Raw genomic sequence first — 16,567 nt, forward strand, 5'->3', positions numbered from 1 at the left:
TAAATACAATTTTTATGTGACATTTTCATATGGGCAAATTTCCACTTTACCAACATCTCAAACTTAGAAAAGTCGCTAAATTTCTGTCAATACAGGCGCAAGTTTGTCTTTTGGCCACCTACCCTTGTCAGTTGTCACCTATTGTAGACGCTCCTTTAGAGTGCTATTAGAACGCAAGCATGTGAACGCTACATTAAGGTGTGTTGCCAGGTAAAAATTTACTGAAAAATGTCGAAATCGTGTTGACATCTAGCTGTAAAGGTGTTTTTATATGCAATATAAGAATTTTTTCTGCTATAATTATTAAATTATCTATTAAATTGTTATTGTTGTTCTCGCTAATTAAAGCCTGCAAACAATTCATAAGTGTTTACAATTTGAAAGCACGCGGTATTCAAAATGGTCGTATATTGAGTACTGGTTTGTGATTGGACGACTACAATAATTATCTGCGCGTGGGGGGACCTTGGTAGTTTGATCATCGTTTTCCCTCACTCTTCTCCAGTTTTCTTTCAATCTTCTCAGCTGTTATCGACGTCATACGTCAGTTGAAATCAGCTGACGGATAGTTTCTGTTGTGAATTCTTAGAAGGTAGAATTAGACAAATTATTTATCTCTCGTAACACTTAATAGTTGATTTTCATAATTCGTGTCACAACTAGTTTGCGAATTCGTGCTTTTTTACTCAGATTATATCTGTCTTTTTGGACAAAGTTCGTAAACCCATTTTAATGTTATAAGCTCATAATATATGTATACAAACCTTCAACATTTTTTTCTTATGTGTCAATCGTTAGTATCAGGTATTTAAACATTGCAAAGTAAGTGGTTTTTATTTTCTCTCAATTACATGCGAACTTAATGAGGTTGGTGGGAGATATGCGTCATTACGTACTTCGATATTTATAATAGTATCTGTTTTATAGTTGTGTCTGTATGTCATTTTATTTCGATTTCTTTTTCATACAGCTCCACAATTTTCCACTTTAAACGTTCACGATAAATGACGTCTATGCGCTTTGGGAAGGTACATTATTCTTTTTCTCTAAAGAGTCTAAAGTCTTAAAACGCATATTCTCTCGAGCATTTTAAATTTCATTTGTTTAACAGTAAATCTAATTTTTTAAAAATATATATTTTATTGTCAATGTGAATAAAAATATAATTTTCAATTTCCGATCGATAATTGTTTGAAGCCTATTTTCTAGCAAATATATTGATCGTTAGTGATGTGTTTGAAAATTTATTTTGACAGAATAAAAGTGGATTTTCTTTGATTGTTAAACGAATGTCATAATAGTTAATTTGTTTTACTAGATACTATTTTTAAGACAAAGTGTATACGGCTTTTGTATGTATACAGTTTCGTAATAGTGAACGAACTGTTTTTGGATCTTGTGAAATAATATATATTACGTTTTAACATATAGCATCAATAAGTTCTTTATTTCAATTAGATTCGTTTCAAAGTATTACTTCAGTGTTTGTGAATTCTTTTTTACAACTAAACATTTTTTACGGTGAAAAAAAATTATTTTTAGTGCAGTCAAATGAGAATTTTTTTAGATATATTCGATTTTGACGTCTATTCGTCTAATAGCGTCATTTCGAAGCTAAAATGAAGTATCGAATTCGATACTCACGAAGTGCTAACGGAACCCGGAAATATTTCCTGAAATAAGTGCCAAAAATAAAATTTATGTCAGTTTTTCCCTCTCGGTAACATTTTTGCGTCAAAGAATTATTATTTTTATATTTTTTAAATTAGTTGTTTTCAATTTTTTGTGCATGACGTAATTTTTTTTTCGAAAAAGTGGTTCATAAAAAAGTGAAAGCTAAATTTTTCATACCTATTATAAAAAAAGTGCCTCCAATATATACACTCCCTTTTGACCCTTTTTCAGGTTATATTGTAGAGTTTCAGTTTTCTCTTAAGTATTAAGCTTTTGTTGACTTTTAAATGTAGGCGTTCATAAACTGTTTTAAATATTTTTAAGTTCTGCGTAAAACAAAAGATAAAAAAGCATTTAACCTTCAAAATTTACTCACTTTTATTTATACAAATTTATTTTTTTTTACAAAATCTACAAAACTAGATTCTTCAACATAATATTTTTCTATACGCATAAAAAAATTATATTAAATATTTACATTAAAGTGAATTCAATAATAATATTATTATGTTATAATATTCAATCAGATATAGGTGAATAATTATGTTGCGTAATTGAATTGACACTTCAGATAAGTATCAGATTAATAATAATATCTTGACAGTTGGTTCCTTTCTTTACCTAATTAATTTTTTCTCCATATACTTATTAACAAAATTTCCTAAAACAATAAAATTATCTTTTTTCCTTTGTCTCAAAAACGGGCCTCGAATATTATATTTTCGACTTTTTAGAAAAAATTAATTAGATTATAATTTTATTATTATTATTATTATTATTATTATTATTATTATTATTATATTATATTATATATAATTTAATATTATTAAATTAAATGTTATTATTAATTAATATTATAAGAATATTATAATTATTATAATAATATTATAAAAAATTAATTAAAAATTCAAAAATTTTCCAAAATTGCAACTTTTTTTACTTTTTATCCAAATATTGCAACAAACTAACACATTTTTAACATAAAATGCAACTTAATTCGATTTTTATATAGTGTGAAAAATAACTATAGAGAAATCTTTCAAAAATTATTTTTGAATCATATCATTTTTCTAATTAAATTTTTAAAATATACAATTAAAAAGATTTTGATTAATTTTTTCTTAAGTACTTTATTACAAATTTTTTTAAATCAACTTTTGAAGAATTTTAATTGCAAATTTGGGAAATAATTAAATTCTCAAAGATTTTAATGAAAAATCTTCAAGCGTAAATTTGAAATTGAAAATTAATGAAAATTAGCTTCTAAATATTATATACAAATATTTTTTAAAGGGTAATTTTCTTAGAATATTTTCATTCTAATTTTTTAAATTTCAATTATTTTCAATATTTTTAATTATGTACATTTTTTCGAAAATTCAAATACAAACAGAAAATAACATTAAAATTTTTTGGAATCATTTTTAATATTTATACAGTTTGGATTAAATTTTTAAAAAAAATTTTAAATAAATAAAATGCAGTTTTATTTAAATTAATTTTTTCTGCGCTATTCGATTCGAGGCGTGCAAAAATAAACTAACGAAAAGAAAAAAAATTCACCCTTAATTTCATCAAGAAAAATAATATGAATTTGAAGCTGAAATTAAAGTATATTTTCGCACTATATTTTTTTCTTTTTTAAAAACGTTGCGAGCATCAACCTCAAAGTTTCAAACTATTGTTTCAACCGCTTGTTATAAACTGCATAGTGCCCAACTATCGATATGCGAAGTATTCAAAATCAGTGTTGGGTTAGTTTTTGAACCATGTATGCACTTTCAACAAAATTTTTGTTTTTTAACATTCAACATAAAACTACTTTTTTATTAGTTACTTTCAAAGTTTTCATAATTATATATATAAATTTTTAGCTTAAAATATCAAAAATTTACAAAAAAAAAGTTACAATTTCTTCCCTAAAATTCAATTTTTCAAAGCAATTTTATTCGCAAATTATTTAAAACTGTTTAAAAATGTCAATATACTTCAATTTCTTATCAATTATTTGTATTGATTCTACATTATACCTCAGAATAGTTTGATGGCAATCGATACAGTCATTTTGTATAATTATACTTGATTAAAAAAAAGTAATGGGTTAGATCGACCCTCTGCGATTAAAAAAGTTTTTTTTTCAAATTTCTTTCTTTTAAAACAATAGGGATGTCATTTTATTTTGAATTACGGGAATGATATCAGTGTATTTTTTTTATAAAAAAAACTCGCAAGTTAAATTTTATAGAGAATAATTTACTAAAAAGTTATCAAACTTATTTCTCTTCTTAAAGTCAAAAGTCAAACTTTAATATTTCCAAGAAATAATTTTGTTTAACTTTAATTTGAGTTAAATTGAAAATTAAGTAACTTAAAAAAAACGATACAATTGCAAAGAATAAATAAATTGAAAATTCGAAGTTCGAAAGTGTCACATGCAGAACAGTCATCCATAGGTTTTAGTAAAAATAGATATTTAAAAAAATGTAACTCAGGACATTTTTGAAGGTTAAATGTTTTTTTATCTTTGGTTTTACGTAGAATTTAAAAATCTTTAAATAAGTTTTGAACGCCTACGTTTCAAAGTAAAAAAATATTTATTATCAATAGAAGACTGGACTTGTTATCTAACTTGACAAAGGGTCAACTTAGAGAAGATTTATTTCAGAAACTATTCGATTTATAATGCTTTTCTTCACAAATTATCGAGTATTATAGTCGAATTTAATTCTTATCTAAACCATTTTTCACAAAAATATGTCAAATATAATGTATACATATGTTTATAATAAAATTGACAAAAGACGGACTTGTTGCCTCGCTTTTTGCGGAGGCTGTGTATCACAATGAGTAAGCTTTTGGAGCTGCTGAGATATTATTTTTAAATTTCTAAAATTTGTTTACTAGTCGCTCTTTTTTTCAAATGACTATTTTGACGTTAAATAAAAGTGAAAGAAGGCAAAAATATGATTTTTGGCGCAAAAAAAGTTACTTTATTTCTATACTAAAAAATAAAATTTCGGTTCGAAATTAAATCGAAATTTGTTCTCTTTTTCAACTAAGATCACAGGACTATTAAATTTTTCATGTCACTTTAAATAGATTGTGACTTGAGAATTTGACAAAATACTTCTGATTATTTTAACCCTCAAATGACATACCGTTGCGAATTTATATTTCTGATGTTCAATTGCTTGCAACTTTGCCAAAATCATGTATATATAAAACAATAATCTAGTCCACTATTTTTTATTTGAATAACACTTCTTTGCATCACTTGTTGGTACTAAAAGAGTATATCTGTATACTGTAAAATTCGCAATTGAGCAACTTTGCGCGAACTGAACCAAGAAGTTATGAATTGTCTCAGAAAATTTAATGAAATTTTTCAAATATTAACTTTTACAGATCCCCTGTCTTAACTTTAAATTAAATAATAAACCGTTGGAATATTTAATTTTTCTAATTTTAATAAATATATAATAATTGAATTTTAATAGAACCTCAAAAAATCGTATTTTCTTCGAGAGAAGAACAATTTATTAAAATTTAGACGTTTGCGTAAAATTATCAAATTATATTGATTAGTGTTCGAACTGGAACCATTCATGTTCGAACGCTACTTACAATTGATCGTATTTCTCTTTCTTTATGCAAATTTTTAAATACTTGTTAAGCAGAAATTCTCTATGTGTTTTCTAATTGGAAATTTTAATAATTTTCAGATAAGTACCAACTGGATCGAGATGTTGAACAGCTTAGCAAATTATTTACTTAGAAGTAGTGTTTCTGACAATTCAGAGCCCAGGGACGATATAAATGTTGAAAACATTGATAACTACATCGCACAAACCAGGCTAAAACAAATTGAAGTTGAAGAAAATGATTGGATTCTCATTGACCGAACAGGTACTTTCCAAAAATCCTTAAATTAATTAATAAATTTATTTAGTATAACTATGTTTCTCGTGGTCCTATTGAACCATTGCTGAGATAAATTATCGAGAAATTACATCTTGAAAAGTATTTATATTAATACAAAAAAATAAAGTTACCGAAGACTTAAAATATTGCTTTGCTACTTTGATAAATGTTGATCGATTTGGCACAAAAATATCCAAATCTGGTTGCAGTTTACGAAACATTAAATAGGGTCCATGAATTCATGGCTTATTTCACTGTTAGATTTGTATGTTTTAGAAAATTTAATTCAGAGTCATAAGTTCGCTTAGATTTTTTTCAAAACCACTAAGATCCGATTGTTTTGCCGAAAAACAAGTATTAACGATCTTAGTTATTTTGGAAAAAATTAAAGCTTTGAAATATACTGGAATTTCTCAAACCGTCAGCGTCTACAGGGTTGCCACGCAACCTGGAAACCTAGAAATGTCAGGGAATTTAATAAACCTTGAAAAAATCTGGAAAAGTCAGGGAATTTTTAACAGAGTCCTGGAAAATTATTGTTTTTCAAGTTATTTGTGCTTATTCTTGAAATCTAATTTTACTTCAATATTTCAAAATTAATTCAATTTTAAGAGAGTCACGTTTACAATTTTCATAATTAATAGATGAACTTCAAAATTTTTTAATTTGAAATTTTAGAAAATTCCGATTTTAAATGATTGAATTAAATAATAAAAATTTCGCAGGAATTCTATTATTTACAAATTTTCTACAAATTTCTTCGCATTTCAATTATTTTCATGAAGAATAACATTTTTTACCAGGAATTCAATTATTTTCATAAATAATAAAATTCTATATAGGTTTTTAATTATTTTTATAAGTAATAAAATTCATCACAGAATTTCTATTATTTTTAATACAATTTTAATGGAATATACGAAAAATGTTATGAAAAATTCTTAAAAAATTTTATTAAAATTCATCAAAGAAATTCAATTGTTTTAAAAAGCCTTCCTTTAATTTATTTATTAGAATTTAAGTATTATTGTCAATACATTGTTAATTAAATTTCTTAAAAGAATTAAATTATTTTCAAAAATTTTAATGAAATTCTTTTTATCAATTCATTTTTTTTTTCCAAATAATTTTAATAAAATTCTTCGTAGAAATTTAATTAATTTTAATAATTTATCAAAATTCAATTATTTATAATATCTATTTCAATAAAATTTCACAAAAGAATTCAATTATTTTAAAAAGAAATATATTATTAAAATTCATTTCAAGAATTCAATTATTTTCAAAAGTAATAAAATTTTTCGCAGAAATTCAATTATGGTCTAAGGGAGCGTTCACAAATGATGTCACGCAATTTTTGGAGATTTTCGACCCCCCCCCCCTCCCCCTGTCACGCAATTTTTGCAATTTCACATGAGAAAAATACATTGTGTCACGTTTAGTAGAGACCTCCCCTACCCCCAAAAGCGAGACATCATTTGTGAACGCTCCCTAAAGTTTAAAAAAATTCTCCTAAAAATTTCAATTATCTTCATAAATAATAAAATTCTTCTTCAAAATTCAATTATTTCCAAAAATTCTTTGCGAAATTTCAATTACTTTCAAAAACTTTTCTCAATTCAATCAAATTTTTTTACAGAGATTCAATTATTTTTAATACAATTTTAATCTAATTTCTCGAAAATTGAAATAATTCAAATTTAGAGAGAAAGTATTATATAGTGTGAATTTTTAGAAATAATTGAATTTTTAAATGGGGTCAATCTTTGAAAGTTTAAATTTTTCATACTTTTAACTGAAAATTGTGTAGATTTAATTTTTTTAAAAAAAGTTTAATGGAACTTTTCTGAAATTATTAGAAGTTTTTATTTTCTAATATATATTTAATTGAAAAATTTCCGAATAATCGATGAAATTTCGTAAAATTGAATTGTAAAGAAAAGAATTTGAAAATTTTCAAAGAAATTTTTCAAAAATTATTATTAAAAATAATTAATATAAAAGAAGAATTTTAGTTAAAAATTTTCGAAAATATTTGAATTGAAATGAGAATAATTTTTATGAAGTTGCAGTAACAATATTCTTATATAATAATATAAAATAATAATTTTATCAGTCGGTCATCTTTAATTATTATAAAACACGAAGATATTGATTGCTCCGAGTCAGAGACTCAGAGTGATGGATTTCTTCTTGTTTTATAATAATTTTTTTAAAATTGTTTAATTTCCAAAAAGTTTGAATTTGAAATTTTTGAAAATCTTAATTCTTATGAAAAAACAATAATGATGAAATATTTATTTAAAAAAGAAGCAATAGAACATTTTTCTGAGTAATAATTTTTAAACTCAATGAGAATATTCTTTAAGTCAAGGAAAAGTAAGAATTTTGTCTGTAATTCAAGGGAAAGTCAGGAAAAGACAAAATTAAATTTTTGATGTCATCAAATGTAGTTTTAAAAACCTGGAAAAGTCAGGGAATTTGAAATGAGCAAAAGCTTGGCAACCCTGCAGTCTATATAATTGTTTTCATACCTATAGTACAATAATATTATAAATGAATATCGATAAGATATTTGTGATGTGTCGTGAACCGGAAGAGAGTGCCAAAAAGTGTTAGAATTTGGTAGCGTCTCAATGGTTAATTTCAAAAAGGTTCATTTGTGTCCAACTCGATTTTAAGCTGTTTGCATATCGCGACTTTTGTATTGACTCTTGACAGAATCCCCCGATGAGATATTGAGATGTGCGGTATTTCGTTAGTGTCGAGTGGTAGGGATTTCTAGTAATGGGATGTGATGCAAATAACCCGGATGTTTAATAATCTTTCCCAAAGTTTTAGAATGGTATAACTTATTTTTCCAGTTGAGGGTGCAACTTCTATGGATGAATCGTGGTATGTCACCCCACCTGCCTGCTTTACTCGAGCAAGTCCCGTTCATGTCGAAACGTCACCGCTGGAAGACCTACTCATAGAGCATCCCAGCATGTCCGTTTACCGAACTGCTAAGCACCCTATTGTACCTGACACCTCTCTTCTTTCGCCCATTGCCTTTGAGGAGATTGGCGAATCTACTATTCACGTTTCCGCTTCTAACTTACCCTGTGTTTTTGCACAACCATCCCATAAGCAAAGAGGAAACGTGAGCAATGTAGTAAACCCCCCTCGCAAGCGAGAATACAGAATGACCAACAATGACAAAAACATTGAAATTGTCCAGCTTCGATCAGCTCAAAAGGTAAATTTTAAAGCTCAAGGCTTCTTTTTGCATTACGTAATTTCGTATAGAGGTCAAAAAGCGAGAGATAAATGCTAATCACTTTTCAGATTCGAGAGAAACGCGCCACTCAGACATCGAAGAGGAACCGTCTCGAACGAGGGAATAAAGTAAGAGAATTCTCTAGTGTAAAGGGTAAGCAGCCAAGGCGCCAAGATCGGCTGCGCCTTAGGAACAGTGGGGCTAACAATGATCGGAAATGCTAGTCATTTAAAATTTAAGCAGGAAGCGAATGCCTTGATTTTTCATTTAGGTGTTATTTTATGAAATGCAGTGAAGTATATTGTCTGAAAGAGTTATTATAAATTCTAAAGTTTACTTAAGGTGCATGAAGTATAATAAGGATATCAGATTAAAAATTAGGCTTAGCAGAAAACCGATTAAATGCAATGTCAATATATGCTAATTTCAACAAACTTAGAAAGAGTCCACAGTACTTGCCATAATTGTCAGTCGGCAGAAGAAAATCGCATAAAAATATGCATCATTTTTCATCTTTCATTTAACTTAAAAAGACCTTTAAAGAAGGTATGAGATCTTAAAAAAAGATAATTTTATAATTTTTTCCTTTTTGAGACACTAGGTCTTTCAGAAAATTGAAACATACCATTAAATGGTATTATAATTTCTTAACGAAATGAAAATTCGTGCGAATTTTAGAAGATACTGTGTTTATATTTAACAAACCGGTGAAATTATTGCTAATTTTAAAATTTATCCTATTTTGGAATGCTAATTTCTCATGAGGTAAATTCTAAAACATCTATGATTTATATGTACACAGAGAAACCTTTGGGACTTAAAAAAAAGGTTAGTCCACTGACTTTTGACTGAAAGTCATTGCAACCGTATTTTTATTCAATCTGATTTTAATATATGTGAAACTCGATGATTTTCTGAGTTCTTTAACCATAATATTACGGTACAAATTTTATTTCCTTTAATAATATTAATTATCAAAAATAGACCTCCAAAAAAATCTGGGATTTAGCAAATATTTTTTCAAGAATACAATCAGAGTGGCTACATGTCAGTAAAGTTAGGAAGATGACAGGAAAAACATTTTTTGTCAGGGAAATTGAGATATGATGACTTTTTCGACTTTTTTCGACTTATTTTCAAAAATTGCTATGGGTACTCTTTAATATAAAAAGCAACTTATTTCGATTTTTATATTTGCAAAATATAACTACAGACAAATCATTTAAAAATTATTTTTGAATAATTTTTTAAAAATAATTACATTTTTAATATATACCTATAATTAAAAACTTTTTGAATAATTGAAATTTTTTTAAATTTATTTAAAAATAATTGAAATTTTTTTCAAGTATTTTGTTACAATTTTTGAAAATCAATGTTTGAAGAATTTTAATTGCAAATTTTTGAAAATAATTAGATTTTCAACAATTTTAATGAAATATCTTCAATAAGTGGAAATTTAAAAAGGAAAATTAATGGAAATTTAGCTTCTAAAAAATAATATTCAAATATTTTTGAAAAAAGTAATTCTTAGACTTTTTGTCATTCTAATTTTTTAAAATTCAATTATTTCCAATATTTCCAATGCTTCAATACTTCAATACTTCAATACTTCCAAAAATTCAAATATGAACAAGAAACAAAAACATTTAATTTTTTTAAAATCATTATTAACATTTTGGAAAAAATAATCATGTCACAATTTTTTAATTAAAATTCTTCAAAGAAAATGAATTAGTTTTTTTTAAACGAAAAATTCTTTTAAAAAATTCAATTATTTTCGAAAAATTGCATTGCAATTTTTTCAATAAACTGATACTTTGAATTGTTTTATCATAGATTTAAAAATTTTTTTTTAAATTTAAATTTACTTTTTTTAGACTTATTCTTTTGGAGAAATCATATTTAAGTTTATAATTAAAATTCTTCTAAAATTTGAATTTTTTTGTTATATTTTTCAAAAATTCAGTTATTTTTGAAAGATTTTACTAAATTTTAATTGTTTAGAAATTTTTCATTTGTATATAATTATAAACTATTATGTTTCAAAAATTATTTTAAAATATTTTTGAAAGATGAATTGTCAGAATTTGTTTATTATAATTTCTTTAAATTATTGTACTTTAATAACCTTTAAAAAACATGGTCAATTACAATTATAAAAAATTGAGTTTTTGTATTTAAATAATTGAATTCTCGAAGAACTTTCGGAAAATTATTAAAAATAATTGATTAAGAGTTGAAGAATTTCCGTCAACTTTTATTTTTTTCTGTAAAAGGAATTTTGTCAGGGAAAATAATTTTTTGGTTTGCAAAGCAGATAATTTATTGAGCATAATAAATGACGCATAATTTGACAACTCGAGCTACAATTTTATATTTGTACTTTAAAATATTTTATTATAAAAATTAGACAATTCTGTAAGTATTGGCATAAAAATTACAATTTGCTTTTTAAAAAATTTAGCCAATAAAATTAGTTTAACAAAATTCATTTTTGTAACACTTTAATGTGTTAATTAAAATTAGGGATACTGTAACAATGAGCGCTAATTAAGTTTTAAATTATGAATTAATTTTTAAAATTAGTTATATTTTTTACAAATACAAAAAAAAACAAATTTTCCAAAAGCATAAAAAACTATTTCAAGAGCATAATTGACATTATTTAGAAGCATAATCGAGGCATCTATGCTACTATTTTGAGATGAAATTGAAAAGCATAAAGTTTCTATCGCTAAACATTTTACAATGGTTCTAGTTTCAAAAAATTCTTTTTAGTTTTTTTCGATTTATTTCAATAAAATGCGACTGATTTTTAATTTCTTCAACGTATTTTAATAAAATACGTTTTTTTCTTACAATATTAAATGTGTAAGTTATTTTGATATGAATAATTGATTTATTTTTAAGTTCTAAAATTAAATTTTTTATTTACAATTTTTTAAATATCATTTCCCATGAAGTATCTTACTTTTTTCAAGTCATTTAGCGTAATCGTGAAAATTTTTCTAATTCAACTTTTCTTATTTTAGTGAAAACAAAATTTTTCCATGTTCAATTTTTTAATCTAAATATTCTAAATATTCTAAAATTTTCAGTAATTTAAAATAATTAAAAATTCTAAAAAACTTTTTAAGAATGAAATAAATATTTAAATACTGAATTCAAAAATTTATTATTCAGAGTCCTCAAAATTAAGAAAAACAGAATTGAACCTCCAGAAATCACGTTTTTGACAAAAATTAAAACCTTTTCACTAAATAAAAAATTCCTATTGCACGTATCTTCTATCTCGTTGCTAAGAAGAATTTAAATTTCTAAAAGCTTTTATTAAAAACGAGCTAAATTATCCATGACATGAAGAAGCCAATTTAATGAAATTGCTTCTTTGAAAAAAATGTTCTTAAATTAATTAAAATTAAATGTTCTTTAATTTTATTGCATTAAAGTAAAATGTATTTAGTTCAGTAAGTTTTCGTTTACCTTTTTTTAAAAAAGTCGTTCTAATTTAAGAAGGAGGGAAATTAATTTCTTTTTTAATTCTTACCGTTTGTTTATTAGCTTTCTAGGCAGAAATTTTCAGTATATAAATACTATTAGTTGTAATTATTCATAAAAAGATGAAATAATTGTAAATTAATTCTAAAAATATTGACAAAACAGTTGAATATGAAAACTGGAATATTTTAGTTAAAAATTTCAATTTACTCGTTCACAATTGTGAAATATTGACAATGAAAAATTTGCTTATTTTTATACAAGTTTTTTAGTGAACTGACAATTCTGGCTGGTGGTGAAAATAATTATGAGATTAGAACTTACAATTTTAACGATTTACGCTGATGAAACATTTTTTAATTTAAGAAGTAGATTAGATACTTGAATGTGTATGACAAAAATTAGAAACTCTTTAAATTATGTAAATTTGATCTAAGAATAATTATATTTATGTTAATTGATATATTTAAAAATGATTTCGTTACATGTCCATTGTACTTACTTTTCCTTATTCTAAAATAGAAAATAGTTAGACCTAATGATACACTAAGAGCACTTCTTATCTCAACAGTGCTACTGTATTAAGTGCAGATGTATAGCCAATCATAGACTAAAAAACTACAATGGGTATTAATAAAGACATGCTGTTAAGTTTAAAAGAAGTTCAGTACAGTAAACCTCCTCAAAGTGGAAACATCCAGAGAACATCCAACACTCCTAGCTGAAATTGCATAATAAACAATAAAGCGTTGAATTTTAAAAATTAAATACCTAAAATCGCGTTTGAAATTTCAACATATTTTAGTAATACTCCACACGGTGTTTTTCTTACAAAATAAAGTTTCAGGGTTGCCACGCAACCTCCGAAACCTGGAAAATCTGGAAATGTCAGAGAATTTTATAAACTTTGATAAAACCTGGAAAAGTCAGGGAATTTTGATCGAAATCCTGGAAAGTTGTTGTATTCTAAAGTTATTGTGTTTATTCTTGAAATCTAATTGAAGCAATTACAAATTATTGCAGAAATTCAATTATTTTCAAAAATTTTAATAAAATTCTTGGCAAAATAATTTTAATTATTTTCAAAAACTATCCTCTCAATTCAATGATTTTTAATATTTACTACTTTAATAAAAATCCCTAAAAGAATTCAATTAGTTAAAAAAAAATTTTCATAAAATTCTACGCAAACATTTCATTATTTTCATAAATAATAAAACTTTCCCAGGAATTCAATTATTTAAAAATTATTTTCATAAATAAAAACATTTTTTACAGGGATTCAATTATTTTCATAAGCAATAAAACTCATCGCAGACTTTCAATTTTTTTTAATACAATTTTAAAGGAATTCCTCGAAAAATGTAATTATTCTTCAAAATTTTATTAAAATTTATCAAAGAAATTCAATTATTTTAAAAACCTTTGCCTATATTTTCAATACATTTTTAATTAAATTTCTTCAAAGAATTAAATTATTTTCAAAAATTTTAATGAAATTCTTTGTCACAATTCAATTTCTTTCAAAATAATTTTAATAAAATTCTTCGTAGAAATTTAATTAATTTCAAAAATTTGTCAAAATTCAATTATTTTCAATGTTTACTATTTCAATCAAATTTAACAAAAGAATTTAATTATTTAAAAAGAAATTTTTTAAAAATTCGTCTCAAGAATTCAATTATTTTCAAAAGTAATATAATTCTTCACAAAAATTCAATTATGTTACCAAATTTAAAAAAATTCTCGTCAAAATTTCAATTATCTACATAAATAATAAAATTTTTCTCCAGAATTGAATTATTTTCAAAAATTTTAATAAAAATTCTTGTCAGAATTTCAATTATTTTTAATACAATTTTCATCAAATTTCTTGAAAAATGAAATTATTTTTAAACAATTTATTAAAATTTTCAAGAAAATTCAATTATTTAAAAATTTGGTGATAAAATTCTTTATGAAAATTCAATTTTATGAAACATTGAATTATTTAATAAAATATTAATTTTTGTATTTAAATAATTGAATTCTCGTAGAATTTTCTAATAAATATTGATTTAAAAATGAATTTCAGTTAAAATTTTAGATTATAATTGAATATTGAAAGCATTATATTATAGTGTAGATTTTTTAGAAATAATTGAATTTTCAAAAAGTTTCATATGTATTAAAATCTTTGATTTCAACTTTTCAAAGAATTCTGTAAAATTAATTTTTTTTTATAGTTTAATTTAATTTTTTTTTTAATTATATGAAGTTTTTAATTTGTAATAATATTTAATTGAAGAATGTCATTTTAATCGAAATTTCGTAAAATTAAATTGTAAACAAAAGGTATTTGAAAATTCTCAAAGAACTTTTTTAAAAATTATTAAAAAAAAAAAAAACAATTGACATGGAAAATCTGGGAAAGTCAGGGAATTTGAAAAGAGCAAGAAGCGTGGGAATCCTGTGTTTATACTATTTTTTTTAAATCAAATTTAACAATGCGCAACATTTTTTCGACACTTTCTTACTTTTACGCAAAATAACATAAAATTTATCAGATCCCACCCTTTCTCTTTATATTATTTAATGGATTTTTAGTTTTACAAAAGGATAAAAAATCTATTGATATAATATTGAATTAATCTGTAACGACTGTCAAAAATAATGCAATAAACTGATTAATGAATAAGTATTTTTTAAAAATTGTAATGTTTTGATTATTTTTTTAATATTTTTTAAAAATTAAATTATTTTTGAAAGATTTCACCACATTTCAATTGTGTTTGAATTTTTCATTTGGATATAATTAAAAATTGTTACCTTTCAAAAATTAATTTTAAATATTTAAAAGAAATTGATTTACAAAAATTCTTTATTATAATTTTTTTTTGTAAATATTATACCTTAATAACTTTAAAATAAAACAGACAGTAACAGTTATTATGAAAAATTGAATTTTTTTATTTAAATTGAAATTTTTTAAACTTTATTTCCATTGGAAAAACAAGTAAAAAGTATTTAAATATATTTATTTAACAAAGTTATTAAAGTCTTGAATAATTGAATTTTTTCGAATTCTAATTTCTCAAAAAGAAAAAAATATATGAAATGTACAGAGAGATGTTTGACTTTTTTATTAATACAAATTAAATTAAATAATTAGGTACAATTTTTCGTTTAGCTACAAATCGGTCGATGTGTTTTTGTGTGATTCTTTCAAGAAAATTATGTGAAGTAAATACATTAACTTGATATTCAACTACATTTTCTTCAGTATAGAGATCTGTCTGTACGTAGACCAAATAATATAGTTTTAGTACAACAATTTTCGAAAAAGCAAACGAGTCCACTTATAATTTGGTATATACTTGAAAATGAAGTAGTGAAATAGTTCTACCATCAATCTTCCTAAATTGTCTAATATCATTAGATTATATTCCAAACAAGTCAATTTCTAAATTTAGTTATTTATTGATTTTAATATTATAGAAAATTAAAAAGAATGAATTACTTTGACAGTTGAATATTATTTATCGATTTCAGAATTATGGGAGATTAAAAGAAATAAATTACCCACTTCGATAGTAATTTCTTCTTCAGTATATTTCTATTATTTGAAGAAAGTGGTTGTGCACAATGAAACTCATAGGAATATATTTTTTGATTTATATTTCTTGGAGAGAAAACCAAGTAACGTCTTCGAAGATTAATTACTTTGATGGATTTATAAAGTATTTGAACGAAGATTCTAAAGTGCATCAAGTAGCGTTTATTGCCGACGATTCGTCAGGCAGTGTGGATCCAGTGATGAATTCTCTTATGGCAGCAGTTAATTCCAATTTTCCATCTGTTAGCCTCAGCTACAGAGAAATCAAATCAAATCTTAGAGAACCTTATTTAAAATTTTCTCTAACAAGAAGTACTACACTGTTTGTTTTGCAGTGGATAAATGAAAGCACTATTGACACATTTACTGATTTTGTATTTCGTCTACAAGATTATTCAATAGGAACATCTTTACCGAGATGTTTAGTTGTCGACACATTTAACTCCACCCATGAGCACATTAACAGAACCTTGCATTCTTTCTGGAAAAAGAAGTACCTAGACGTTACTCTTTTGACATACGATAAAGATTCGAAAGTAACGATCGAATCAAGTCCTGGCATTTTACCCCTCTTAAGTCAAATAAATCCGTTTTTCAAGAACTTTTCTTCTCAAGTG

At 24.4% G+C, this 16,567-nt stretch overlaps 1 protein-coding gene across 4 annotated transcripts; it reads left to right on the forward strand.

Moving 5' to 3' along the window:
• Window positions 1-455: 455 nt before the first annotated feature.
• On the forward strand, window positions 456-10,136 carry LOC122505385 (tumor protein p53-inducible nuclear protein 2). 4 transcript variants are annotated; one of them, XM_043616965.1, is made up of 4 exons: window positions 456-592; window positions 5,397-5,580; window positions 8,460-8,833; window positions 8,923-10,136. In XM_043616965.1, the coding sequence occupies exons 2-4, from the start codon at window positions 5,418-5,420 to the stop codon at window positions 9,076-9,078; spliced, it is 693 nt and encodes a 230-aa protein (XP_043472900.1). In that variant the 5' UTR covers window positions 456-592; window positions 5,397-5,417; the 3' UTR covers window positions 9,079-10,136. The 4 variants fall into 4 exon arrangements, with proteins under 4 accessions (XP_043472900.1, XP_043472909.1, XP_043472891.1 ...); XM_043616974.1 differs by lacking the exon at window positions 456-592 and adding an exon at window positions 599-822; XM_043616956.1 differs by lacking the exon at window positions 456-592 and adding an exon at window positions 879-1,028.
• The last annotated feature ends 6,431 nt before the right edge of the window (window positions 10,137-16,567 follow it).

The sequence above is a fragment of the Leptopilina heterotoma genome, unplaced genomic scaffold, assembly GCF_015476425.1.
Source record: "Leptopilina heterotoma isolate Lh14 unplaced genomic scaffold, ASM1547642v1 Lhet_113, whole genome shotgun sequence".
In the NCBI taxonomy this organism is placed as follows: domain Eukaryota; kingdom Metazoa; phylum Arthropoda; class Insecta; order Hymenoptera; family Figitidae; genus Leptopilina; species Leptopilina heterotoma.

Bases quoted from the DNA above. Each gene is read 5' to 3' on its own strand.
- LOC122505385 (XM_043616956.1), top strand. From the start codon at position 1,005: ATGACGTCTATGCGCTTTGGGAAG. The intron at 1,029-5,396 runs GTACATTATTCT...AATAATTTTCAG, and splicing joins CGTCTATGCGCTTTGGGAAG to ATAAGTACCAACTGGATCGA. The intron at 5,581-8,459 runs GTACTTTCCAAA...TTATTTTTCCAG, and splicing joins GATTCTCATTGACCGAACAG to TTGAGGGTGCAACTTCTATG.